Below are 27,939 nucleotides of genomic sequence, written 5' to 3' on the forward strand. Positions count from 1 at the left end.
AAAACCCTGGAACTGAGAAGTGAAAACCTCCAATCTGACCCTAAAAAGGTAGGGAAAAACCATGTTGTGGCTCAGTCACGTCGAGCTCTCTTTACAAGAGATGTGCTTCTTATGTCCTTCCAGTGGAGAAAAAGTTTACTGCAATCAGGCTATTTGGGGTGTTCCCAAGGTTGAATGTTCCCCACTCCTACGTAATTAAAGAAACATTTTAAAATCTGCTTTTAGTGCTCTTCCTTAAAAGAGAAAGGCCAGCAAATATTAAGACAAACAGACACTAAGCATTGGTAGAGTTTTCACTCTGCCTTTCTGGTGAGCATGAATTGAAAGACTCAGATCTCACTGTCCTGAGAACAGCCACCTAGGAGAACCTTCAGCTCTTAAAATCCTAAAAAATCTCCATCTAAAGAACATCCAGGTGTGGGCTGTCCATTTAGCCACGTCCACACCTAAATTCTAAGGTGCGAACCAAGCCATCTTGACAGGCGCCGCTGAAAGAAAAGAATCAATACTGGCACCAAAACAGTTAAACCATAAACATTCACTTTTTCTTTTTATTAAGAAAGCATGCACAAAAATAAACTCGTGAGACCACGCCCCTCTCTCCCTGACCACTGACACAAAGCACTGGGGGCGGGCTGGAGGGGCCTGCAAGACCCCTCTGTGGGCCAGGCTGGCCCCCCTGCCCTGCCTGCAGGCCGGTGCACCCGCAGAGCTCCACACCCACCCACTGATGTCTTACCACACTAACAACACACATTGATTTCAGGGGCAGAGGAACGAGGCTAATTTGCACACTGACCGGCATGTATTTACATATGCAAATGAGGCACAACTTAATATGCAAATGAGGCAAATATGCAAATGAGGAGCACTTGGATACGCAGAAGGAGCCATCTTGGTTTGTTTTTCTTCCGGTGGTGTTTTCAGACTTCCACAGGGCCAGCTCTCAGTAATGTCCATTGCAAAACACTAACTGGCACCTGCCATAAGTTGTCTCTCATTGTTGTCTCCGGTGCCACTTTCCACAGAAACCTATCACGCATGCTTCCAAAGCTGTATCATTCCCATCCTGAGGCAGCAGAGATAGCAGCTGACTCCATGTTGAAGCTGTCTGGGATTCCTCATTTCTCTTGGAAATGCTCAATGACGAACACCCCCCCAAAACACACACTTAAAACAAAAAAAAAAACCAAAAACAAAACCAAACAAAAAAAAAATTTTAAAAAGGGAAAAAAAAAGAAAAAAAGTGCTGTTCTCCCCTTCCAATGCAATGAGACTCTGTCCGCTTCCCTGACAACAATCCAATTTCCAATTGGTTTATCCCTACAGCAAATTTAAAAAGCAGTGCTAGTTCTCCACCTTCCTGCAGTCAGAATACACGTTATTACTTTACTCCTGTGCTCCAGGTCTGTCAAGCAGCCATGATAGTCTAATTCCACATTTGTTCCCCTCACTGGTAAATAGGGAATAAGGGCTGGGGGGAGGCTTTACAAAATATTAAGAAGAAACAAGAGGTTTGACAGAACGGAGCCCTGTGAGAAATGAAGGGGAACACAGGACACAACTCTGGGGAGGAAGCATCTCAATGCTCACTCCCGTTCCTGCACCTCTTCCACCTCCCTGATTTGCACGTGCTGACAAAGCTCATCCTTCAGGATTTACACTAGGTTACATCATTTCCCCAGCTGAACTGCAAGGGGTCTGAGACACCCTCCTCCTTTTCATAGTACACTCTCCGGCTGGTCGGTTCAAAACTCTGCCCTGCTTCACCCTCTCTCCCCTAATGCCCCTCTTACAAAAACTACTTCCAAGGGCCTCTCGTTCCCTGACCAGAAGGTTCAGCCCTTGACCAGCAGCCCCCCAGTTCAGCCCCACTCTGCACAGCAGCTTCATCTGCCCACCACGAGCCCATTCATCAAGTGGGAACCGCTGATTGAGGATGTGCACCTAACAAAGCCAGACTCCTGTTGCTGGCACTCTCAACCATGGGCAAGGACAGCCCCCAAAGAAATGTGAGGGGTGGAGCACCAAATAACAATTGGACAAATACTGATGGGAGAAAACTTTCAAATTTGCATATAAAAGGGAGAGCCTCACTACATATTTTGAAAAAGGGCTTGAAGGGGTGTGGGGTGAAATGAAAAGCTCTGGGGAACAGAATTTGCTGAATCACACTTGACACCCCTGACTGCATTTTACCTAATGGGTATGTAGATTCACCTAGAGACTGCAAAAGGCAGTGTAGGAAATGGGTCAGGATTCCCTCAGAATCTCCCAGTCTTCACAGATGGCACTACATTCTGAAACCATACTTCTCTGCTGAAATACCATCTCTGCTACGTTCTCCTTTCTCCAAACTCAGGTCTGCCCGCCCAGCTCAGCTCAGCTCTCCCTACCTCAGGGATTACCATCTCTTTGTACTTGGGAACACCACTTCTTTTTTTGCCGTTCCTGCTGGTGCAACAAAGTTCACAGAGCTAAGATCACCCCTCCAGTGTCCCTTCAGCCCCCTGACCTTTACAACATTTACGAAACAACATAACTACAGGCTCCCAGGGTCCACTAGGCTCTCTCACTCCAGTAGCCAATACGACAGATTCACCGGCCACCTTGAAGGGAAAGAGGGATTGTTAAACGCAAAATAACGGAGGCAGAGAAAGATGCACTCGAGGATTCAGCCTTCCAAGGTCTTTTCATGGCACCAAGGACCCATCTTCCCGCCCTCCACAGGGCACTGCACAACACGAAAGAGCCGATCCGATGCGTCTGAGGCCACCGGAGGAGGGGCAGGGCTGTGCTCAATTATTGGTAATAATAATAATAATAACAATAATAATAATAAACAAAAGAAGAAAAGATAAAACAGGACGCAAGGAAGGATTATCTTCGGCAGCATCTTGCGGTGGCTTCTCTGGCGGAGATAGAGAATATATATCTATATACAGGGAGGCTGGGGAGGGTGGTGCCTGACACCATTGACCCCATGTCCCCCTCCCCCTCCCACGTCCTTCATAAAGGACGGGCTATCAAGTCTGTAACTCGCTAGGTGATTAAGTCCCAGTCGAAATCATCGGGGATTTCCTCATTGGCACCTGGAGGAGGCCCTGGAGGTCGAGGGACCAGATGATGAGCTGAGCCAAAAACAAGAAAAAACAAGAAAAAGGAAAGAGAAGAGTTAGATTCTAAAAATACATGCTTTTTCACAGCGGGCCCTTGGGCAAAATAAATCAAATTTGGGCCTTCTCCTTTCCAACAGTCTAACAAGCAAGAACACTACTGACATTAATCTCTGTCAGCATCTACCAATGTCTGGGAATGTTTGACTGTGAAATTCCCCACAATAGCTTCTACAGAAGTTTCAGCCTCCTTTACTTACCTCATAGCTGACTGCTGATAGAGCACAAATGACTTCATCAACAGAAGCTTCTCACGTACAGCTGTCTTCAAACAACTTAACTGAGGGTGAGGCTAAGCTAGAAGACTGTTTATGTGAAGTGAAAGAAATCAGGCCTTTGAAATCCTAAACGTTCCCAGAGTATCCTAGAGTATTTAGAGCCCTAAATGGAGGATCCCTTGCAGCCCATGCTCCCTCTCTACCCACAGTGCTCCATTTGATTACTAAGTGCTTTGGGAGAAATGCACAAAGGGGTTGGGAATCAGTTCTTTAATGTTCATTAATATGCCTTAATGCCCTTACCTGGGCGATTATATCCCGGAGAGTCCTGGGTAGAAATCTGGTACATAGGAGATGGCCCGGAGAAGAGATGGGGAGGCTGGGGCTGACCATAGGAGTTCACTGAGAAAGGAAATGAATTAAGAAAAAAAAAAAAACAACAGTTCAGGTCAGCAGTCTTGGCCCTGACTGGACAGCAGCTCAGCCACAGAGCAACTCACTCAGACCCACAGGATACTGAGGAGATGTTCAGCTGTTGAGTCCTAACTCCAAGCTATGGCTTGGTCAGGGATCTTGTTCTTGAAACCAGCAGGAGTTTCTCTATTATTGTAAGAGAAAAAAAATTTTCATCCAGAAATACCACAAGCTGGCTCAATATCATCCATTTAGTTCAGTACTAGATGACACACACCATTACAGTTCTATCAAGACCCCCATATCCCCTCCTCAGAATGCAACCCCTACTCCTTGTGCAGTATTTCTCCAGCAAGGGTGCAGGAGCTTTCTTCTTTACTGTTCCTGCCATCTGGAATAGCAAACTCTATACCTTGCCATTCCTCTGTTGGTCACCTAAAAGATACCACCCTCTTCTCCTCTTCCAGGTTTGCCCTTCAAATATATTCCTGCCTGGAGGTTGCATGTCAATAGTATGCATCACGTAACAGCAGTCTGTCCAGAGCACAGGTATAGGACATCCCAGTTCTTTAAAGCCAGAGAAGGCTGAGTTGCTATAAACAGCTCTGACAACCTAGCTCTTGGTTGCTCAGTGCTGCATTGCCTGCTAAGGCTGCAAGTAATTTTGGATACTCACAGAACTGGGCCTTCATTTGCATGTCACTTTAGTCTCCTCCTAATTACCTTGGTTCATGGATTGCTCCTGTTTGCCACTGTTCAGGGCACAAGAATCAGAGATTCGAGGGGGCTGCTGTGGACCAACCAGATGAGGGAGCTGACCAGTCTGGGTAAGGAAGTGATTAAGGGAGTCACAGAGGTTGGCAATATGGTGTTGATCCAGCGTCCAGTTCTTCCGCTCAGCCTGGCGCAAACTCTCCATGAGCTCTGCAGGGGACAGGAGAGAGTGTCAAAGACAGTAGTCACACTGTGATCTTACCAGCAAAGAATTTCTGACCCTAAATCCTACCTCCTCCTCACAAACCAAACTTTATCATTTCAAATCTGGCACCAGATTCCTGAACAGCTCCACATCTAATATACTGTCACACTGACTCAGGTAGGGCAAAGAAGAGTTGAAAGGAAAAAGCTCAGTCAGCTTTCCGACATACTTTTATGACTTAATTCTCCCTGCCCCATGTCCTGCAGTGCTCATTCAAGTGCTTCAGGATCTTTAACGGAACCCATAAAGTAGGACACCTCTTTTCAAAAATGAGGTGAATCACTGAGAAATCCAGACACTTGCCACAGTTACATTGAAAAAAAGATCCCTGCACAGCACTTGTGTGTTCTAGGCTACAGCCCTAGTCATTGAGGCACTAGCTTTAGCCACTAGGCCAACACTGACCTGAGAATTGGGAGTGCTCAATACTAGACCAGTTCAGCCGGTTTACCATCTTGAAGCTTTCCTTCAGGGAATCAATGTTGGAGCACCAATCAGGGGGAAACGCTGGAATGAAACAGGGACAAGATTAATACAGTATAGATCACCCTTTCTCTCCACCTCTTAATTTAAAAAGATTGGCCCCTCTTTACCAAAGAGCCTGATGCTACAGCAGCTAGAATTCCTTTCTCCCTTGGAAAACCAGGGGCGGTATCTCCTTTTTCACTAAGGCCCTGACTTTATGCTGCATCCCAAACTCCACCCTCCATTCTCCAGGTAAGAAAGCAATTTCCTTCTCAGATTTCAACCATATCTGGCTTTCCCCCATTTTCAACACACAAGTAGGCACTACTTAGGGAAAGCTCACTTGTGGGATTTCTGTCTGGGGACTCCTCACTGCTCCGTTTCCTCCATTTGTGCTTTCCATGACCCCTGACTCACCAAAGCCAGCATTGTTGATTGAAGCCTGTGACTGCTGCTGCTGCTGGTGTGGCTGCTGCTGTGGGTGGGAGTGTGGGTGATGTTGTTGATGCTGGTGGTAACCTCCATGCTGCATCGGGGGTGGGTGCATGGACATCACTGGTGGAGGGCCATAACCTTCACCACCCTGCTGCTTTCCTCCTTGGGATGGGCAACCCTCTGGGGTTGGAGTGTGGAGTGGGGGAGCAGTACCCACTGAGGAGGGGCCTTGCTGCTGCTGCTGCTGGTACATGTAGTAATTGTGGTTGGAGGGCTGCATGTCACCAAGGAGTGAAGAGAAACCTGCCGAGTAAATGAAAGAGGAGGGAGCTTTAAGAGAGCCTGGATCAGACCTATGCTTACATTATCCAGCTCTAATTTCACACTGCTCATCCCAATATTTATGAAGCTTTAGGAGTGCCCTCTACAGGCTGCCTGCAATCATCATCTGTACAGTTATGCCCTTGCTGAGCTCTAGACACAAAAGGCTCTACAACAAAGCCCCAGAAAGATTTTAGTACAGCATTAGGCACTTAAGTTCCTCCCTGAAATTTTTCCTAGACTTACCAAAATAACCCAACCTCTCCTGAAATGTCAAGCACATGCTGGTTTCCTATAAATGACCATTAAGCATACTTAAACAGTAGAACATTTAGAAAATCGGTAACTTAATGCATCTGACTTGCTTGTTTCCAAAGAGTCCCTTCAAGTTCCCTTCTTACAAGCAGCTTGGTCAGGAATCTTCACAATTTTTTCTCACACTGATCATAAAAGACTCTGCTTTTGTACAGAGCACACTGCACACACCAGGGCTCCTTTATTACTTTCATTCCTCCTGACTCACTGGGTGTGCCATTTCTATCCTCCTGTATTTCAGGCAACCCCTACATGTGAGAGCATCAGGTATTTTCCATCCTTCCTGAACACCAGCAGCTCAGCATATCTCTTACATCTGCTTCCCCTGTTCAATCTCTCCTTACACTGGGGAACCTCTGTGGAAAACCACAGTCAGGGGCACTGCATGCCATTAACCTGAGCAACTCACTTCTTCCTTTGAATACCCTTACTTGACCATCTGCAAGCAAGCCTCACGTTTTTACTAGATTCAACATCAACCCTTTGAGTATTCTACTATTGTCCTGAGGCAAAAGGATGAATACTGCCATCCTGACTCAAAAGTTGCCGACAAAACTTTTTCAAAAACTGCAAGTTTTCCTACACTGCCATGCAGCCTACAACTTGGAGGGGAAAAAACTAAAGATGTTAAGTTTGTAAAATCAGAGAAACACACCAAGTCAAGGTTCTTCTCTACATTTTTATAGCTTGCTCATACTACCACACCTCACACAACAGGCTCCTACTAGGAGTGCCAGCATGATGAAAGCAGTGAAAGTAGACACATTTTTATTTCACTGAATCTTCAAGTTCAGGAGGCACTTTCTGGAGCGGCAAACTTTGCCTGCACTGTGTAATGGCTGACAGCCATTTTCACACAGGTGAAAAGCTCATGTAACAACATATTCCTTTTTACACCAGATTAATATTTAGAAGACTGTTTAAAGGCAGAAAGAGCTTTAAGTTACTCTGAAGTATTTTCCACTGACATCTCATCCCTGAAGTGATTCTGCCCTCTTCTGGCTGCTTATTCACTCCCAGAAATGCAAGATATGAATGGAGTCGGAGGCCCTCTCTTCTCTGCTCTCAATCCACAAAGCTCAATTCTCCAAGGCCTTTTACAATCCTACTTTTAACATCTGATGTGAGCAATGATGATTTTCCACTCTCCTTTTGAGAAAGTCCAGATGCAACAATCCCCTCCCTCTTACAGTTTCTAGCCTGGCAGACTGTGAATGTTTCTCTGACATGCTTTTTTTCACGACTTCATTTTTCTCAGCTTCTGCCATTTTAGTATTTGCATTTGTATCAACACAAGGCATTTTTAAATCATTGTGCTTTTTTATTCTGAGAGAACTAGGGGGAGCAATGCATAAAAGAACGTGCAGATTTCTTATCAGCTCCCAGCAGAAGTAATTACAGCATGCCAAAGAAGGAAAGTCTGTTTGCACAGGCTCCTAAACGAGGAAAGATCTGGGAGATGCCAAATGGACAAGACTGTGTGGGCAGATACCTGCCCACCCCACATGACGCATGTAGTTACTCACCGTGCTGAGAGGAAGATGATTTCTCCAGCATGGATTTGTAGAGGTTTCGGAAGGACCAGCTAAGATCCTGGAAGTTGATCTCGGAGTAGGAGAACTTGAAGTCATGGTTGGCACTGTATAGCGGAGGTGGCACATCGGCCCCTTCACGGCCCTGCCCCCCTGCTACAGTAGAGGCAACATCCACAGGCCCTGCACCCTGCTAAGGGAGGCAGAAATAAGGCCTTTAGATTGTACTAGGATTTGCAGCTTGAGATAGAGATCAGACTAGATGGACATAGAACTGATATCCCGTATCAGTAAGCTCATCTTCCAGCAAATCTTCCCAAATACCATTTTTCTTGAGGAACACCAACCAACCACAGCACAATGGCTCTAGCCTTTTCTTCAGCCATTACAGCGATGCCTTTATCCTTATCCCCATCCAACCCTTTGCTAAAAATCACTTCCTCCTTATTTTTTATCTCTGCAATTTCAGCTCCTTCCCTTCTTTTTATTTTTGCCTCCGTATCACAATTTTCACAATTGCCTCTCCTCACCACTTCGCTTTTCCATTCATGCACTCCTCCCACTCTCCTTTTCCTCCCACTTCTCTCCCTTTCCCTGCGGCTCACCTGACTGTAGTTAGCAATGGGGGTAGTGCTCTGGATTGACATCTGAGGGGTAGCCTCAGGTGGCAAAGAGGCTTCTGTGCTGACTGGAACAGCCCCTCGGGGGCTTTTACTTGCCTCTTGCTCTGGGGAGTCTTGTGGTATCTGTGGATGGGGAAGAAAGAGAAAAGGAAAGGAGCAGAAATCAAAAACAGATGGAGAAGTGAAACTGCAGATGGGAAGCCAGCTCCCCCGCTGTAGAAGTTCATGGCTTAAAAAAGAGGAGGACTGGGCCTTAGTCACTGAAAAGTCAGGATAAAGGACTTCAAACAACATTAACTTTGCTACTGAATAGCAGCAACAACAGGCAACCAACAGGACATACACACTAGTTCGTTCAGTCCTGGCCTTTGTCTGCCCATCTATACACCCTGGCCCCAAAACATTATCATGGTCTGGTGCTGGAAGGGAATTCCCAGCTCCATGCTGTGTGTAAAGAAAAACACTCACGTCATCATCTGGAGGATGCCGCCTCTTACGAGATATATCTGGACATGTATCTATTGTCCAATAAGAGCCCTGGAAAAAAGACCCATTGGTGAATGAATGATGAAATCACAGAGCTTCCTGAAACAGGGGGCTGCTGACTCAAGGAATGCAGCACCAACTAAACATTAGGACCACAAGGACTATCCTCTAGAACCGCAGACAAACAAGACTCGGGTGTTGCCAAGAGATTCCTTTCTTGCACTGGGTTGCATTGAACTATGAGGAACAATGCTACTGGTGGAAGGCAGAATCCTCTACTTTCTATGACTCTTGAGACAGGACACAAAAGGATGGTTTAAACCAAGCTAAGTTAACTCTTTTGGGCCTGCACATGCCTTTCAATGGCTTCCTCACGACTTGAATTTATGATTAACTCATGAGAACCAACTCAGTGTTGGTATTTGGCAGAGACAGCCAGAAGGATTGCTCTTTTTTCACGATTGTGAGACTCCACTTCAAGCATCCACAGAGGGCCCATGATGGCTAAGAAATAAACCATGGTCAAGAACTAAAACAAATGATGTACAGAGAAGTCTGTTTAGCTTGGATAAGAAAAAGCTAAGGGGATCAAACCACTGTCTTCAACTGTGTAAACATATTATAAAAGACAACAGAATCAAATTCTTCTCAAAAATGTACAGCACAGGAAGAGGCAAGTAATACAAGTTACAGCAAGGGAAAGTACAGTTAGATGTAAACAAAACTTTCTTCAAAATGATGGTGTTGCAACACTAGAACAAGTGCCCAGTTTTGCTAACTCTATCCCTGGAGATACTCAAAATTTGACAAATCTCATCAGCCTAATGTGATTGTTCCTGTCTAGGAGAGGATAGGGGAACATGTCAATCCCTAGACCTCCCTTTCAACATAAAACAGTGTATAATTACATGTGTTGTCTTCTGAGTAAGTATAAAAAGAACTCTGAAGTGGATTTAGCTTGTTTTAAACTCCCATCTAGATCTGAATAAGCAGCAAGCACAGATTTCCATTATAAACCCAGTCCAACATGCCGATGAACACCTGCAAACATATACTCTTAAGTTAGTTAGGATTTCCTGGAATAAGCCACAAAATAAATGGCATTTTTGAGCTGTGATCCTCAAAGATCTCCTATTTCCATTTATAGATGCCAACTGAGCACCACACAGTCCTTTAAATATAACCTGAAATAAAGGCCTGAGCAAATGGTCCTTTCTTGTAACTTTAGGATGAGGGGGGTGAGACAATCCTTGTGTCTCAATATGTAGCTTCTTGCCCCTACCATCTCCTCCTGCTTGTTTGGTTGTGGGTTTTTTTCAGACAATAATATCTGAATGCCAAGATGCCAAGTCTTGGTTTTGCTAGCAATTCCCCTTTACAATCTATGTGTATTATCAGAGCTTTACCAGTCTTTAATTAGCCAACATATTCCTAAATTCTTGAGTTTTACTTATAAATAATTTCTACAAATTTAAACAAAGTGATGATGACATATTCTCCCAACACCAAATACTTTGCAATCTATATAGGTAGCAATTCTGCTCTCATTTCTATGGATCTTGCCTCCATGAAATCCATGATGTCACATCACAGTCCTACTGTTCATCAGCAGCCACTATGCTCTCTCATAACAGAAGGTTGGACTATATCCACATTTTACACACAAAGATAAAGAAGAAAAAGAAACAAAACTAATGAAGTGCATTCAATCACACTTTTGACTTCTGCCAGTACCTTTAAAGTCAACTAAGGATCACCAATAAGAAAAATAATTAGTAAAACCCTTACAGTTCCTTTACAGGTCCCTTTAAGTAAATGCTTCTGTAGCCAAAGGACTGCAGTAAATCTTCCTACTGCTTCCATTTTTGCCTACACTTTAGGTTTCAAATTCCAACCATGAGTTAGAAAGGGCAACCCCAGCTTACTTCCCTGCAGTTTTAAATTGCTTGCCCAGGAGCATGCAGATTTCTTACCTTCCCAGGATCATCTCTTGGTCGAGGCACCTTTCGAAAACATTTATTCAGAGAGAGGTTATGACGAATAGAATTCTGATGAGAGAGTAAGAGATACAGGTAAGTGCTACAACAAAAACATAACAGTCTTCTAGGAATGCACTGGAGCAGAGAAAATAGGATGGCACATACTTAAAAGCCAAAGCTCACTACATATTGCTGGAATGGGGCAGAACAGAAGCTGTGGAAAGGGATGGATTAAGATGGTAATATGGGGCTAAACCACCTCTACACCTACAGAAGGTGCAATTAAAATAGCATTAGTGAGATGCAGAAGATGGTAGTGATGTGTTTTGTGGGGTTATTTTTTGGTTGTAGTTTTTTTGTTGTTGTTTTTCTTCTTGGTTAGTGGTGGTAGGTTTTGTGCACGCTCCTTCTTAGTGGACCACCACATATGTTCAACAAAATTCTCAGAGAAAACGGGACTGCTGGCTCTACATTTTCTCCAGTTGGTCAACTTAGTTTTACATCAGTCTTATTTTAATCAGTGAGGCTATTTTGCACAGAATTAAGAAAGTAAGCCTTATAATTAGGTAAAAAAGGGTACTTCAGTGATGCAAGCCCTCACCTTCCAACCGATACCAGCATTTTTGTAGTAGGGAAAGTTGTCGCAGATCCAACGGTAGATCTCACTAAGTGTCATCTTCTTGGCAGGTGATGAGTTGATGGCATATGTGATCAAAGTGGCATAGCTGTAACGTGGCTTCCCATCTTGGTGCACTGCTGCCTCATCCTTACTCAGTGTGGCATTGGGATCTGTTGGTGAACCTGGGGGACACTTTCGGGCAGAGCCTGGAGGTCCTGCTTGTGAGGAACCCCCTAGTTTTTCAATAGTAGCCCTTAAAGTAAGCTGTGGGAGCCAGTCTATGGAAGTGAGGCTGCTTTCCAGGTCAGACGCCATGGTGCTGAAAGCAGGAATATCTGTGAGGAGAAAGGAGAGGCAAGCAAACCCTTGAGACACAAACAAGGTGAAGCCTAAGAACAGAAACATCCATTTACATTCTTCTTCTGCTATCACAAATACCTGTGTGGAGATCATCCTACTTCATGTATCTTATTCACAGCTAGCCAGAACCATTCCAAAAGGCCTATGACTGTGCCTCAGGGAGGACCATCCCTACAGAGACCAGCTGGGACAGTGCTTTTCCACACTGACGGTAACATTGCTAGCACAGTCTTACCCAGGGCACTGTTCCCAGGTAAAAAGCCAAGATCTGTTTAAAGGAAGTGGAGTACTTTCTGCAGGTGTATCACATTCACTCCTTTACTACATAATCCATATAACCTTGGTACTCTTCACCAAGATTACGTGTAATCCAGTAGGTTTACAGTGTCAGGTAAGAGGAAAATCATAGCTAAAAGGGAACACTCATGCCATACACAAACCACAATTTAATTAGATCATATGCAAAGTCAAGACTATCTTAATTTGAGGGGAAATTAACTTCTCTCTGAGGCCTAGCCTCTCTTTTTGCATTAGGTGACATTATAATGAATCTTATTCCTTAGAGCTAGGATTACATATCTCATTTTAAAACACCAAGATCATGCATAATACTATATATAGATAATTACATCTACCATGTCAAGTTGGAACAGACTATATTAAGCTCATAATAGTTAAAGCTTTGCCTGCCATAAACAGTTTTTCCTAAAAAAAAAAAATATATATATATATATGTATATATTTAAATCCTGCTTAATTCACAATATAGCAGGCAAGTATCTTCTCCAATTCTGAGATACAGAAAAAACTTACTTGTCTGAAATCACACAAGTTTGCTGCAGGAAGAGACTCAGAATCTTTTCTCTCATAAATGTTATATAGTTCCCCTCAGAAAAACAAAACACACATGGCTAACAGCTGTATACAGGGATTTCTACATAACAATTACTTTATAAGAAGAAAACATTTCGCAGCATGAACTTGTATGAACTTACACACTTAGCACACTAAGTTTTCCATAGTCTGTTGCAGTAGATAAGGCAGTAGGAAGTTCATCATTCCTACTCACAACTGCCTGCATTGCTATACTGGGAACAATCCCTTGAAGTCTGGACTGAGGTAGCTAATTTTCCAAGGCCACGACTTGCACTGCTCTTTGCATAAAGAGAAGAATCATGTCTTGAAGGCATGCAAGTTCTACACCTTTCATTTCAGGAATTAGTCTTTCCAGAAGATTAAATGGTACTGTCTTTGAGCATGCTGGAGCATACAGAAGGAAACACACAAACACACTTAAGTATGTATAGCAAATGAAACACTTGCATACATATAAGAGAGAAGAGACTGACACGAACACACTTTGCTTAGGAAAGATTCGTCAGCAGACACCTCCCACTGAGTGCATCACTCAGATGAGTGGATCAGATGAGACAGGGAGACACCCATCTGCATGAATACCAATTAGATCCTCGGTCTAAAAATAGGCATTTGACAATAACACAGTGTGGATGCACAGATCCAGAGACAGATGCACCCAGCATTTTGACACTGAAGCTACTCGTTCTTCCCCCACACCCATATGCATTATACCTTTCACTTCTGCACTCCAGTGCTCTCACAGCGCTAAAGCAAATGAAGTCCATACTCCAACGCATTCATATGCACTAAACCTTTCATTTCCATGCATGTGCTCACCACACCTCTTAGGGCTCAAACACCTACACAATACCCCAACAAAATCCATCCCTCAGCCCCCACAGGCAGTGGCTTCACAGCCCTGGCCTCAGGAAACACGTCCTAATTGCACAGCTAACATTGTCACTCACACTCTTAGGCACCCAGACTGAGAAGTACAATTGCAGCACCACAGCGTCTATGGCAAGTGGAAACATTTTTATGTCTGTGGAGGAAAGGAAAAGCCCATCAGCTCCAACTTACCTATCTATTCATCTGCCACACTATCACTTGAGGACAGGCATTGCTACCCACTGCACAGCTAACTAATTGATCCAAGCTGCAAAAGACTGCCCATTAATTCCAGCCCCCTCAAGTTGTGCTTCACTGAATAACTCGTTTTGACTGATTTAATCTTGTATCAAATATTTGAAATTTACACTAATTTTTAAAAATAGCAGGACTCTTCTTTTGTGAATAATACAAGGGAAAAGCAACAATATATTTTTATGCACTTGGGATGGACAGACCAATCAAAACACAGCTACATTTACAAAATAACTTCACAGGAAAAGCCCTCATTAAAAGGAGTATCCCATTTGGAAGAAAACAAATATGAACTAAATGTTAAGTTGAATGCTTCATTTTGTGTATCTCATAAAAATTTTTGTCTCATAAATTTTCATTTCTATGGTGCAAGCAGAAAAAAAAATTACTACTTCTTGCTGCTTCTTGTTAAACCACTATGAAAGATCAGTTGCACTAATAATACAACTCCAAAGTAAAATAAACACACATTTCTCTGTTCCACCCTCTCCCTCCTTTTTGCTTTTTTAAGACAAGCACAGAAATAAAAAAAAATAGGTTATAAAAGCCTACAGCAGGTTAAGATACCAATCTGAAACACCAGAAATTTAAGAAACAGAAGAAAGCACTGCTTTTTTCATAGATCTTCAGACTTGCCCAGGTTCTGTTAGTAGAATATCTGAGATGATTGGCTATGCAGTAAAATGTAAGGCTGATATGCAACATCCTCATTATCAAATACACAGGCTTTTGTGCATTTGTATAAAATACACTTGTCAGGGAGACAAGCAAAATTAGAATTGGGTCAGATTACACCCACACTGAGAAATTTAATATTTTCATTTCTTGGCTTATAAAAATCTTTGACAAGAAAACAAAATCCAAAAATCTTTTTAAAAAAATCAACCACCAAAACAAACCCTGTGTCTATCACCCAGTACTGAAACAGTCACTTTTCAGTAAAACACAGCAGCTTTTTAAGACCATACACACGAGACAGTAATTTAGGACAGAAAGCGAAGAGTCAGACCAAATAGCAATCACATAGGAAATTTCAAAGCAGTGGAATAAGACCTTTTTTTCCCCAAGTTTGCACTTTATCATGTTACTGGATTTGCTGGCAATATGGGATCTGTAATAATCAGGCACAGTCAAACATTAAGTAAGGTGGCAATTCCAGAACACTTTCAGGGCAACAATAATTCAGTGTAATTGGCTACTAAATTATTTAAAAGAATACTTGCTACGCAGTAAATATTGCTGGTAATTTATGTTGCATTTCTCATTCACCCGACCCAAGTGTTTGATGCATCAGCTTTACACTACTAAATGGCATGATAAAACAGGACTGCAGCCAAACCAGAGCAGCTGATAATTCTTCCAACTTTCCTTTCCTAGCTTATTGCCTGGCAAATCTTTTGAACTCTTCTCTCATGATCCCACTCAAACAAAGAAAAAACCAGTAATAACTAATAAACACACTGAACTGAAATCAAGGGTGCTTTAAAAATCCTACCACATTGGCAAGTCAGAATTTATTTTCAAGAACTAAAAAGAAAGACAAAGAGCAGAATTCATATTCTCCTACTTTACAAGGCAAATGCTATCTGTTTATGTATTTGGCTGAATTTAAAAAGCAAGGGTAGGGTAGCCAAGGTCATAACCACCATCAACAGCTGGAAGGTGACTGCAGAGTCTTCATTTCTCAAGCACTAAACAGTTACAGTACAATCCCAAGTCAGACAGGTCAGAGAGATGCAAAAAGTCCAGCCAAGCACTGATCCTGAACTACAGTTAAACAAAAGAAAAGAATCTGTCAAATTCATTTAAAAAATGTATTAAAGACAATCCCTGCATTGAATACCTCTTAATAACCACTAATTCGATTGGGACTAGACCTACAGCTTTCCAGGAAAACTACTGCCTTACTTTGAATCTTTGCAACTAGCAAATGGAAGCTCCTGCTGCAAATGCAAGCAGGCTTCTGTCGATGGGACAGTAAGGGCCACCCCTTAGCAGCACTGAAGAAATCTGTACTTTGCTACTTTGCAAATCCTCACTCTGAGCCAGTCACACCTTATCCAGGATCACTGCTACCTGCCTATCAGGACAGAAAAACACATGAAATGTGGGAAACGACAACTAAGGGCCACACTGAGCACACAGTTAATAAACATTTATAGTCTGAAGCACTCTCTAAGGCAGGATTCAAAGGCTGGTCAGGCAGAATCAGTTAGGACTGAAGGAGGAAGCCATACAGTGAATGGCACTATGTGGCACACTGCCTACAGAAGATGCCTATTCTAGAATAAGTCTCTACATTTACATTTTTCAGTGTTTACTTTCACTGTTGCTTTATTTGCTAGTATTCTGATCCAACAAAAGACTATGACAAAAAGATTTAAAGGAGACTCAAGTTTCTCAGCATAAACTTTGAGAAAAAATTGCGGAACAGACTACCAAGCAATGACAGACATTGCTGTAGACCACCTATGAATAGATGACCACTTGTATTTAGATGTCTGAAACAGTGATCTAACTAACAATATTTAATATACTCAGAGATCCCACTATTCTCTAGGGTATTTAGCAGATTAAAAAACTGGCAAAAAAGGACTATTTGTCTACAACCTTTCTGAAGTAATGTCACATTGTGAGGAGTAAAAGTAAAACATGCATGAAAAAAATGAAGAGCCTCTGGTGAAAAAAAGGCAGTTCTGACATACTCATGTAAATTACACACTCAAAAAACCCTGTGTCCTCATCCAATATGAAAAGGAGAAAATAATCCATTTTGCTTAGTCTAGAATGAAGAGAAATTTGCCATTTTAAGATATGTGCTTTCCCTCATACAGAAGGTGGTGTGAACTAAGACGGCAAGAATAAAACACTTAAAAATCTGATCTTCTCTAAGCAAACATTCTCACAGAAATACTTGTTTCATGTAAGAAATAAGAAAAGATGATACTGATTATCTGCCCAGACTGAAATTGCTATCCATCACTTTGGTAACTACTTGTGAGAAGCCTTCAGGAAATGTTTATATTTCTGGAATCAAATAAAGGAAGAGAGGCTGGTGGGTATTGCTCATAAAACGAAACTTAACCTGGAAGGAATGAGAGGTGTCATGTTACTGACAAAAGAAAGGCACTGCAGTTTGACAGCACCCTTCTGTCTGCAGTGCCATACAAAAGGAGGAAAAACCATCCCTGAGGGCAAGGAGGTAAGAGAAATTCTCATTCCCTTTTTGGGGAGCCATAGAACAAGCCAAAAAATATCTTCCCAATTAACTACAGGCTTGCAGATGTGGCAACAGGAGGCACATGGCTCTCACTAGTCGTGAGCCACAGAGGGAAAAGGGATAGAACCAAAGGAAGCTGCTGTCACCTAAGAGCACACGGCATTGCCGGAGCATGAACTGTCACCGCGTGCACCTGTCCATGCGCCAGGCTCTGGCTGCACAGCCCTGCCCAAAACTACTGCGTGTGCAAGGCAGCACGGCTCTGAATGCTCACAGCTACTTCATGGAACACAGGCAGTACTGTGACTATGGTATCCTGCATGGAAAATTTACTCCAAGTCACATAAAACACTCAGATGGTGCTGAAAATTACCAGTTAGAGGAAGATGAAAACTTTTAGGCCATGTATAGCTTAATATAAATTTCTGGACTAATTGTTTTGTTATAATTCAACTGTTATCAAGATATTATTTTCCTTTAATAAATAGAAATCTCAATAAAATTAGGTTCATATTAAGTCTCAAAGAAAAAGAAAAATAAACCAAATTTGTTTCCACTGTCATTACAGATTAGATAAATGTCATGATAGCACATTTATCATAGGACCTTTCAATTCCCTCCATTTCGTGAAAGGTGCACAAGCAGGCTACATATTTGTATTTTGAAATTAGTAAATGAACAGCACTGACTGTGCAGGCATTTTTGGTACTAATGAAGCATGAAGTCTTGTGAGAACCATGAAGTCACCCAAACCCTCGTGCTGGAAGTGCATCAGGATTCAATTCCAAAGGCAATTATGCCCTAGCTTTGTTTGAAACTGACAAATGGTATAGTTTACAAAACCTGACCTGCTTATTTAAACTTATCAACAGATGGCATTATAGCCAAATCTGAAATATGCTCATGTCAAGGGAGGCAGTATCTTTATGGGCATAACAGGCTAGGATTGAGCATAGCTAGGGCTTTGCCAGATTTTAATAAGACCAACTAATCAAATGTTTTTGTTGTCTGCTATATAAACATACAGGAAAAAAAAGCATTGATAAATACTACACATACATTGCAGACACTCCTAAGACAGTCTGAAAACATGTGTTCAAAGTTAGGACCAGTTTGTTTATTTATGATGCTGTGTAAGGTAAAGTGGGAAATGTGTAACACCTGTCAAAAGAAACAGTAAATTATACTGAGAATACTGGTATACATAAAATACTTTTGAGCTGGAAATTATTTCCTTTGTAATAAGACTACTAGAAAAGATTTATTCTAATAATAAGCCAAATGTCCCATGACAACCCTTCCAATAACAGGTTTGAAGTAAAAAGTAAACCAAGCACTTTGAAGAAGTGCAATGAAAATACATCAGCACAGAAGTGTCTCTGCAGCATCCCTCCACCCTCAGTACCACTAAGCAATATTTCACCACTGGAAGTAGCTGTAATTCCAAGCATATGCCAAGGCAGGAGAGAAATCTTTGACATTTGCTTTAAGAATATTAACAGAACAATTACTCTTACACTAAGAAAGGTATAGGGAACTGGTTTCAGAATAACTCAAATTTATGAGCACATATCTGAAATGAAATTTTCCCTTGGAAAGAGGGAAGTCTGTGGTAGAGAAACAGTAGGTAAGAGCAGGTATTTCCCCCTGTGAGAGCCCGCCCTATGAGAGCCCCCAAGCTGAAAGATTTCACCTGCCTATCAGAATCACATGCAGTAATAAACCTGAAGCAGAAGATATGTAAACACTGATTTAATACCCAGTTTCTGAAATTAGAGACAACATCAGAAGTAGATCAGCATGCAGACTATCTTGCTCAGATCTGCACAGCATTGCAAAGACATATACAGAAACAGGTTAAAAGAATGTAACATGCTTATAAATGAAAACTGTATTCTTACATTAAAGGACGTGTCTTTCAGTGAAAAATTACTGTTAGCCTTGCATTTTAATGATAGCAATAGTGAAAAGCTTCTATGGTAGGGAAAGGAACATCAGCCACATACAGGGAAATCTGACTGCAAGTGGTCAGAACTTTTTCACCAAAGGCTGAACCACTGAAAACAGATTAGTCAATATGAACTCTGCAAAAGTTGCTGAAACAAACCACAACCCACTCGTGGAAATGGGTATCAAGCAGTAGCAAGAACTCTGTACTAAATTCATAGGAAAAAAGGAAATCAGTATCAAGCGCAGATTAGTTGAATACCACATGCCCAAAATGTACATAGAGCACATGCTCCCAGGTTGAGATTACCAAAGCACTGCAGAGAAGCCTGTTAAAGACGAGTTTGAGAGTAAAGCACAGCTGAAATTGGAAAATGATCAGAAGAATCAAATAATACTGTGAGAGGCTCATAAATTAAGTCTCAACCACTGTTTTAACGTAATTCCTTTTCATTATTCTGTAAGCTGTTATTCTCAAACTGACAGAACTCCCTTCCAGTAGACAAAACACCTGACAATCCCTGCCTGGCTCACAACTCTAAAAGATTTGTACCATGCTTGAAATTCAAGAGGATTCAGAACCAAACTATCACAGAACACACACCAATTAATGGTTTCTTTTTGCTTAAAACACTAGTACTGCTGCATGGCATCCTACACACAAAATGCTCCATTTTGTGTATCATCCTGAAACTAAATCTTCTGTTCCTCTCCTTACAGACACTGAAAGAAGTCCCTTTCATCCACACACATGCTTGCCACAGTTGTTACCTTGCAGCTACAAGTAAATATTATTCTGCTCTAACCTTGAACATTCCAGTCTTCAAGATATTCTGTCTTTGCTTGTAACAACCTTTATTTCTTTTGCAATCACATTTCTCCACAAAAGAAGCCAGGGAGAGTGGGGTACATACATTTGAATATCAGTTCAACCTTTGAATAATTTTCAAAAATAGAAATAATGGCTATTTGCATATTTGAAAACAGCTAATTGCAAATATGCAATTAACAGTGGGACTCGATGATCTTAGAGGCCTTTTCCAATCTTACTGACTCTAGGGTTCTATGAAATAAGTACTTTCCAGTATGTCTGGCCTCTATTGGCTGGCAATGTTCCTGTGTGTATCAAGGTATGAGTCAGCTGAGGAAGAATGCAAAGAGATATTCATGCAAAAAATGGAAAAGTACAATGTCATGCTTGGTGGCTGGCAGAGGAAAGGACAATGCAGTAAGGGACAGCGACAGGGAAGAAACAGAAATGGGAAGGCCCCTTAGAGTGAGCACAACAAGCTGGAACCTTATGTGGTGGATGATAGCCAAAGCACAGGCTTGTCAAGGAGGAGATGGCAACGTGTTGAGAAAACATGCCAGGAGGACAGCTTCAGCAACCATGCTGCTAACAAGATGAGAAGGTAACACGGTTGTCAGAGGCCAGCAAGAACAGCTCACAGTCACAGAGATGGTAAATGAAGAAGGAAGCATTAAGAGTTACCCAAAGATTTAAAGAAGCAGCAAAAGACTCAGGCCATGAACAGGAAGATGAGTCCTACACTGTGTGCTCAGAACAAGAACATGTTATAGGCCCAACTGTGGAAGCTTGCAGCAGAGGAAAGCAGGAAACAAAGGCAAATCTCAAAGGAGCTTTCTCAAGCTCCATATTGGCCTCAGGGGTCTTAAACTTGCAGCAATTAATTTAAAAAATACGTTAAGGTGGTATGCAAAGTTGCATCATTTAATTTTCCTGGCATGAAGGAGGTAAAGAAAAGCAAAGAGAGGATACTAGAAGTAGGTCATTGTGTCTAAGTTATGAAAAAAAAATGGAGGGAGGTAAACAGCTTAGTGCAGAGGCTACTAAGCCTCTGAATGAATGACTAGAATAGTTAGGAGGGAAACCAGGAAAATACTGTCACAAAAGTCAAGGGAGGACAAGATTTCAACACTGGGCATGATCAAGTGTCAAAAACAGCAGGGAAGCCAAGAAGGATGAAGATGGAATAGAGACCCCGCGACTTGGCCAAGAAAAGGTCATTAGAGATCCTAGGAGAAGCTTCAAGGGAGTGAGAATAACTATACTGAAGTCAACTTATAAAACAGTTCTAGACTGCACACAGAAAAGACTCTTTTATACAGAATCTTTCCATTTTGGAGTGACTGGCCCTTCAATGAAACAAAAACGCACTGGGGCTTTTACTGTTTCCTAATGCCAAAAAAAGGGCATATAGAGGTTTTAAGTTCAATACACACTGTAATTAAGGCAATCAGCAGCAAGAGCAGGCAGCCATTATAAAGTGGTTTTCATCTTTATACTTTGGAATCCTTATAAAGGATCAATAACCTATTCCAGGATAAATGGGAAGCCATGCATGGAGAAGCATGCAGCCCAAGGTCAGCCAGCAAAGGAATAGCAGAACCTTGCAGAGAACATTGCTCTCCCAAAACCCAGACCAGTTCTCTAGATTCAAACCTTGTCTGCTTTGTGCAGGTAGAGATAAAAAGAATTTCAGATATAACTATTTTAGCAGCTTGTTTATTTTTCTCTCCAAGTTCCTGACGGGGAGGGAGAATTCGTCTTGGTTTTACTTAACAACAGTTTTTTTAGGGGAAACTGAGAATTCAGGAACTTTGCTCCTTTAATTTGTGACCACAAAGTGTTCAGATTCTTTCCCAATTATTCAGATTTGAACTTTTAACAGTAATTACATATTTCTGCTATATCAGCCGCAGTCTTTATAGAGCAGAGAGCATAAACAAAATTTGAATTGCTAATGGTAAAAAACAAAAAAGCAAGTATTTTTTTCCTCGAGGTATAAAAGCTCTCACTCATCATCTCACCCTGTCCCTCATTACTCAGTCTCTCTTATACATAAAAAAGGCCAAAAAAAGAACACACATTCCCTTAGTTCTTTATTTCACATCAAATAAACTGACCAGCTCAGAAAGATGAGGAATGATGTACTGGGCCTTGCACAAAATGCTCAGCCCAGTTCTGAAAACCAAGATCCTCAACTGCTAGAGGGAACCAGAGAATGCAATGGAAGGGGTTTTTATTCTAACTAACTACAATATAGCTATTCCTGAGGAAGGGGAGGGGCCAGAAGAGAAGGGAGGGTGGGAGAATGAAAATTAGTTGGACTATGGAGACCAAATGCCATTCCTCAGCCAAGCAGAACTGGATATTTTCAGTGATTAAAAAGAGAAGTTTCTTGAGATAACCTCAGACAAAACATCCTACATGTCCACAGACATATAATCTAACAAAAGGCAACCAGGAGCAAGTCAAAATGCAGGTGTGGAAGTAAGACCAGAGCCTGTGAGATGCAGAAGACTCCTGCCAGTGAAGAATCCTAGTGAGGAGATGAGGGATGCTTGCTTGATGAAGAAAAAAGCAGCATTTTAGGCTTCTAGGACAATAATACAGAATGCCAAAGGGACCACAAGAGAAAAGAGATACAAAGAGCAGGAACAATTAAGAGGAGGAGTGGGTGTAGGAGGAAATGCGAGTCAAGAAGCAGTCAGGCTGGAAATGTGCTGGACCTTAAAGGTGCAGGAGTGGAACATGAGTGCCACATGATGCTATGGAGCCCAGAGATTCAGAAAAGGTCAGGCATTACCAAAGTCTCTGCTGTCTACCTTTAAATCTGTGCTGGGAAGTATCAGGTTCATAATAAGTAGACTGGGCAGGTCAGAGACAGATGGATAAAATAACAATCTAGTCGAAATCTTGGCAAAGCACCACAGGATATAGCATTAAATTGGTCTTAAAGTTGGCTGTGAGATCTCCAAATTTTTAAACATTCACGGTATTTTGCATTTGCACTTCAAACTTAAGATGAAAATTTGCAATTAATTAATTGCGAAAACATACTGCTGCATGCTTGCTCTCTCTCAGTAATACACACACACAGACGGCCTTTAAAAAGTGAAAAACGTGAGTTCAGGCCAGAAATATGTTATAGATTTTGATGTTCATCATATATCCCGTAGAAAGAAGAAGAAACAAAACCAGCAAAACAGTTAGCAAGTAGCAATACTGCCTCCTACAAAGACAGTAAGTATTTGGAGGTTGAACTCATCAAGTGGATTTCTTGCTAAAAAAAAAGTGCACAACTGCCAACAAAATAGCAAATTAAAGGCTTTTCTGTAGGCTTCACAGTTAACATAACTGGAGAGTTCAAACATGCTAGTTATCACATTAGGCTGCCCATCAATCTAGGGACTACTTGTCTTCTCTAAAATGCCTCCCAGACCAAAACCAGTATCCTTTAAAGTTTCAGTTCTGATGCATCACTCAGAAACAGATTCTGCAAATGGAGTACTATAAAAACATAGAAGGTTCTGCATGAAAATGGTTACTATTCTACCCAAGGCTGGGAGAAGCAAATGGAAAAATTAGTCCAGAATAATTTTTCATCTTTTGGTTGCTAATGACCGAGATCCAATTCCTGTCTGACAGCTGTGTAAAATGAGATAATCAGCTCAGTCCTGCTCTTGAGGGACAGCTGTCCATATCACAGTTGCCATTAACCACACCTCCTTTCTGACATTTGAAGTAAAGGGCCAAAGATCCAAACTGGGATGCAGACTGAATCTCCCAGTACATGAAGGTCATTTGAAGTTTAGGGAAAGAGATAGTAACCTGTAACCTGTACCTCTGTGATAAGAATAAACTTCTTCAGAGATACCAACATTCAGCTGTATTTTTAGAGGGGGGGAAAAAACCTCAGCAGAAAAGCCCAAACCAGAAGGACTACAATAGTCACATCTCTCTCTCGGACTGAAAACTTGTATCTCAACTCCTCAAACTGCTTCATTCTTTTATTCCAACTTTTGGGACTCCTTATTGTAACCTAGAAACTTGCCTACAAAACCACATTTCAAGATAAAACCCAAGAAATTATAGAACACAGACTTAAACAGTATTATAACCTCATGATCTTTCAGTAACATAATCCTTTTCCCATGACTCTTTAGACCATCTCATTTCATTTTGCTTAAGGGCTTGACCTAAGAAATGCCACACTGTCAGTTCTCAGAGGGGAGCTGAGTGCCCATAGGACAGGATCAGACTGCTTCAACTTAAAAAGTCAACTTTTGGAAGCATGAATGTCCAAATTTTAATTTACAAACCCATATGCACACAACTGTCTTTTTCCTCAAATGTAGAAGACTTCATTGCTTCTGTTGAAGCCAACTCTACGTTCCTAGGCATCTATAAGAATTAGGCTAGTTACGTAGGTACATTCATATGGTTTTTAAAGTCTAATTTTAGGTGGTCAGGTTTAACATTCTTAATGTAAACTCTTATAGACATAACACTTGCATTTAAACGTGTCTATAAAGTACCCTGCACTTTCATGAAGATAAATAATACCCTCCCTTTTTCTTGCATAGATACTTTTGTATAAAATAAATGGTGCAGAGCAGCTGCAGTATTCCATCTCAGAGGAAGCTGCATTTTCACCTGTGATAAACATTTGATGTGAATACCATGATCACTTTGAAGAGCTGTGCTCACGAAAAATTATTCCCTAAAATTTATGAGTATGTCCAAGCTTTTGTATAGCTGTGTTTTATATTATGAGATCTTTCAAGCAGGGATTGTCTTAATTTGGTGTCCAAATCAGTACTGAATGCCTTGTCAGCAATTAACAAATAAATAACAATTAGTCTATAGCACACCACTTGCTTTTATGTGTGTACTGAACGTTTAAAGCTCAGGCAGCAAATACAGAATCTTTATCACTAATGGAAGGGAAAAAAAAAAAAAAAAACATTTCATATGCATAAAGGTAAGTGTTGTGGAAGAGCAGAATTTTGTTAAGGCTGGTTGTATATATCCTGTAAAGTGTCCTGGCATCCATCAGAGGCAAAAGCACTTGAAAAATGTCAAGTCATGACTGTGAAGAAGGGGGCAGCATGAGGTAAATTAGCCTCATAAGCATAAAAAGTCAGTTTAGCCCCTTGAATGTACAAAGGCCAAAATGCCTCAGTTATCTCTTCCCTTGTGCTAGATAACACAGCTCTACTCAAAACAGGCTGATTGCATAACTATAGGGCAACAGGTAGGAGGGTATCTAACAGTACCCCCAGAACACAATGTATGCTTGGTGGTTCAGCCTTCCTTTAGAGCCACCTTCTGAAGCCATGAATAACTGAGAAAATTCTCTGCCAAAATGGGGAATCACTTTGGGATCTTTTGTCTGATCTTGCAAGCACATTACACTAAGGAGTATCTTCTTCAGGGACTCCCTGTTTAACCACTGCTCTCCAAAAGGGCTCCCTGTCCTGGCCCTCTGATCTTGGATTTCCTCACTACTATCTCAGTAAAACCAGTAATACCTCAGGTGAAATAGCCAAGATTCTTCTGCTACTGGAATCTGCTTTGGCTTTATTTGAGACGGAGTCTCCCTCAGACTTGATTTCTCAGGAAATCACTACGGTGGTGTCAGAATACTCATTTGTGGCTGGGAATTAACTGCCTCATTTACAAAAAGCAGCAGCTTGGTTCACAAAGCACCAGCACTAGGATTCACATTCCGAGCCCCAGAACACAGCATAAAACACAGATGAAGACTGGTGGCAACCAAATGGCTCGTTTTGGCTTTCAGAGCAGATTCCACCAGCATTGCCACAGCCTTCATTGCCAGGCCCCTGAGCACCACAGGACCCACTCTCAAGGGCACTCTTTCCAGAATTCATCCCACAGTCTCTTAGGTACATTAGGACACGCATCTCAGAGCATTTTCATGGCAATCTGGAGATTCAGACCCCAAGCACAGCAAGGTCTGCACTGCACAACAATTTTATTCCCACAGTTACAAGCACAGTAGGACCCACATGGAGAACTGACACTCCACCCCATGGGTGCATCCTTTGACACTGGCTCTTGTCTCCTCAAAGCTTTTTTTGGCCACTATTATCATTCTCAGTGACGCCTAAAAGACAGAAATTAATTCACACCAGTGATGATTAAGGCTGAGTCTAGGAAGAATAAACCAGGGAAAGAAAGTAGAAGGGAAAGGGCAGAGAGGCTTCTTACAATCAAATAGGGCTAAAGTCTCCCATAAGCTATATAGTGAGGGAAATAATCAGGTCAATCCCATTTAGCTCCATAAAGGAGCTAAATGAATGAGACTGAGAAAGACACACAGAAAAAGAATGTGGGGAGAGGTCCAAAACCAGAAAGAGCTAAAAGATTAAAAGCATGCAGATACAGTGAGAGAAGAGACACAGAAAACAAGGACAGTTCGTGAGAGAAGACAGTAGGAATAGAGAGGTGATATAATGTGGTCACTCACTCTGTCTGGAAGATTTTCTGGAGGGAGGTGGATTATCTTCAGTGCTGGTTGTTGGGGTGCTGCCCTTCACACTCCTTCTCTGAGACCCATACTCAGACGGTTGCTGTCAGCTATTCCAAGGGCTTCTTCAAAAAATATTTTGAGGGCGAAAGGATTGTGGATGAAATCAGGATCTTGAGTATTAAAACAATCTGCTTGGGATTGTCAGTCCCCTAAAACAGCTGGTTTTATCCTGGGATGGAGATCCTCTCTCCCTTTTGGCAGCTAACTACTGAAGGGGTGTTCCCCGGGAAACAGCGTTTTTACTGATGGTCAGATTATTTCAGAAATCAGTTTCCCCACTGCCTAGCTAGAAATCTCTTTTCTCTAGGTACACCTTGCCCATAAAGGAGAAAAAAAAAATCTCTTTCTCTAAAACAATTCTTGCTATCTCTGTGGATATTATCAGTGAAATCTGCCTTTTCCTCTCCCTGTAACTAGGAGGTGTGTCTTCTCGCCTTGCACAGGGTATTTGAAGAAAACCCTCTTGGGATTAGGGGATGAGGGATCTTCCTTGGGATGAAGGAGGATAAAATCAGTATTGGAAATTACCTTTACCTCCAGTTAACAGCAACTGGAAAAGGAATCTCTAGCTAAATCTCTCTCTGCTTTCTCTCCCTTGTTTTGCTCTATCACCTGCTGAGCAGATGTAAATAATTAAAATTATAGGTAAGTATCTGGAGCTCCTGCTTATTTCTGTCTTGGGAATTGCCTCTCCTGGGCATACAGGATTTCCTCTGTAAAGACACCCACTACTACCTGGTCTGGGGAAGGGCTGTCTGCTCTGCTTGAGAGAAGACTTTCCTCAGCAGCAGGAGGGAGTCGGCAGTAAAGGTTATTGTCACAATCCTCAGGAACTGGGGTCTGAGGACACCTCTCCCCGTAACAAGTATCGAGGGAGCTCCAGAAGGCTCTGCTCCACAAGAGCGAGCAGACCTGCTTCTGGATAGTTACTAGGGCTGGGTGCCGGGGCCTCCGCACACGCCTGGCTGGTTAGTGGGGAAGGGGGCAAGTGTTAGGCTCCCTCACCAGCTGCGGGAAGGGGCCTGGCGGGGGGGGCGCCGGGGTGTCCCCGACCGGGCGCGGGGCTGCCTAACGGGGCTGCGGACGGGGCGGGGGGCGGCGGGCAGGGTCTCTCCCCCACCCCGGCAGGCTACGGGGGTGTCCCCCCACCCCGGCCGCTGTCCCTGGCTTCCCCCCAGGCCCCAGCTCCTCCTGCCCGGGCTCGGCTACCCCGGGAGGCCGCGGCGGCTCACGGGCCTGCGCGGCGCCTCCGCCGCCTTCCGCCGGGCCGCGGCTTCGTCGCCGGGGCGCTCCCCGGGCTCCGGTGCGGGGGGCCCGGCCCGGGCGGCGCTGACTCTCTCCAGGCCCCGCCGCTCCCGCGGCTGCTGCTCCGGGCTGCGGCTCCACTGCAGGCCCCGGCTCCTCCCCGGCCGCCGCTCCGCCTCCCCCGGCTCCCCCCGGCCGCGGCCGCCCCCGCCTCCCCGGGTTAAGGAGGCGCCGGGCCGGGGG

The 27,939-nt window shown here is 42.7% G+C and overlaps 1 protein-coding gene across 3 annotated transcripts; it reads right to left on the reverse strand.

The window, feature by feature from the left end:
* Positions 1-520: 520 nt before the first annotated feature.
* Positions 521-27,514, reverse strand: FOXJ2 (forkhead box J2). Of its 3 annotated transcripts, none has more exons than XM_021533896.3 (11): positions 26,389-27,514; positions 11,545-11,897; positions 10,938-11,012; positions 8,947-9,015; positions 8,461-8,601; positions 7,850-8,045; positions 5,670-5,990; positions 5,193-5,294; positions 4,532-4,732; positions 3,698-3,796; positions 521-3,131 (listed from the first exon to the last, which is right to left on the reverse strand). In XM_021533896.3, exons 2-11 carry the CDS (start codon positions 11,875-11,877, stop codon positions 3,043-3,045), a joined length of 1,626 nt encoding a protein of 541 aa, XP_021389571.1. In that variant the 5' UTR covers positions 11,878-11,897; positions 26,389-27,514; the 3' UTR covers positions 521-3,042. The 3 variants fall into 3 exon arrangements, with proteins under 3 accessions (XP_021389571.1, XP_021389570.1, XP_021389572.1); XM_021533895.3 differs by having other exon boundaries at positions 7,850-8,048; positions 26,389-27,513; XM_021533897.2 differs by lacking the exons at positions 521-3,131; positions 3,698-3,796 and having other exon boundaries at positions 4,280-4,732; positions 7,850-8,048; positions 26,389-27,513.
* Positions 27,515-27,939: the final 425 nt, after the last annotated feature.

This window comes from Lonchura striata, chromosome 2, assembly GCF_046129695.1.
Source record: "Lonchura striata isolate bLonStr1 chromosome 2, bLonStr1.mat, whole genome shotgun sequence".
Lineage (NCBI taxonomy): Eukaryota > Metazoa > Chordata > Aves > Passeriformes > Estrildidae > Lonchura > Lonchura striata.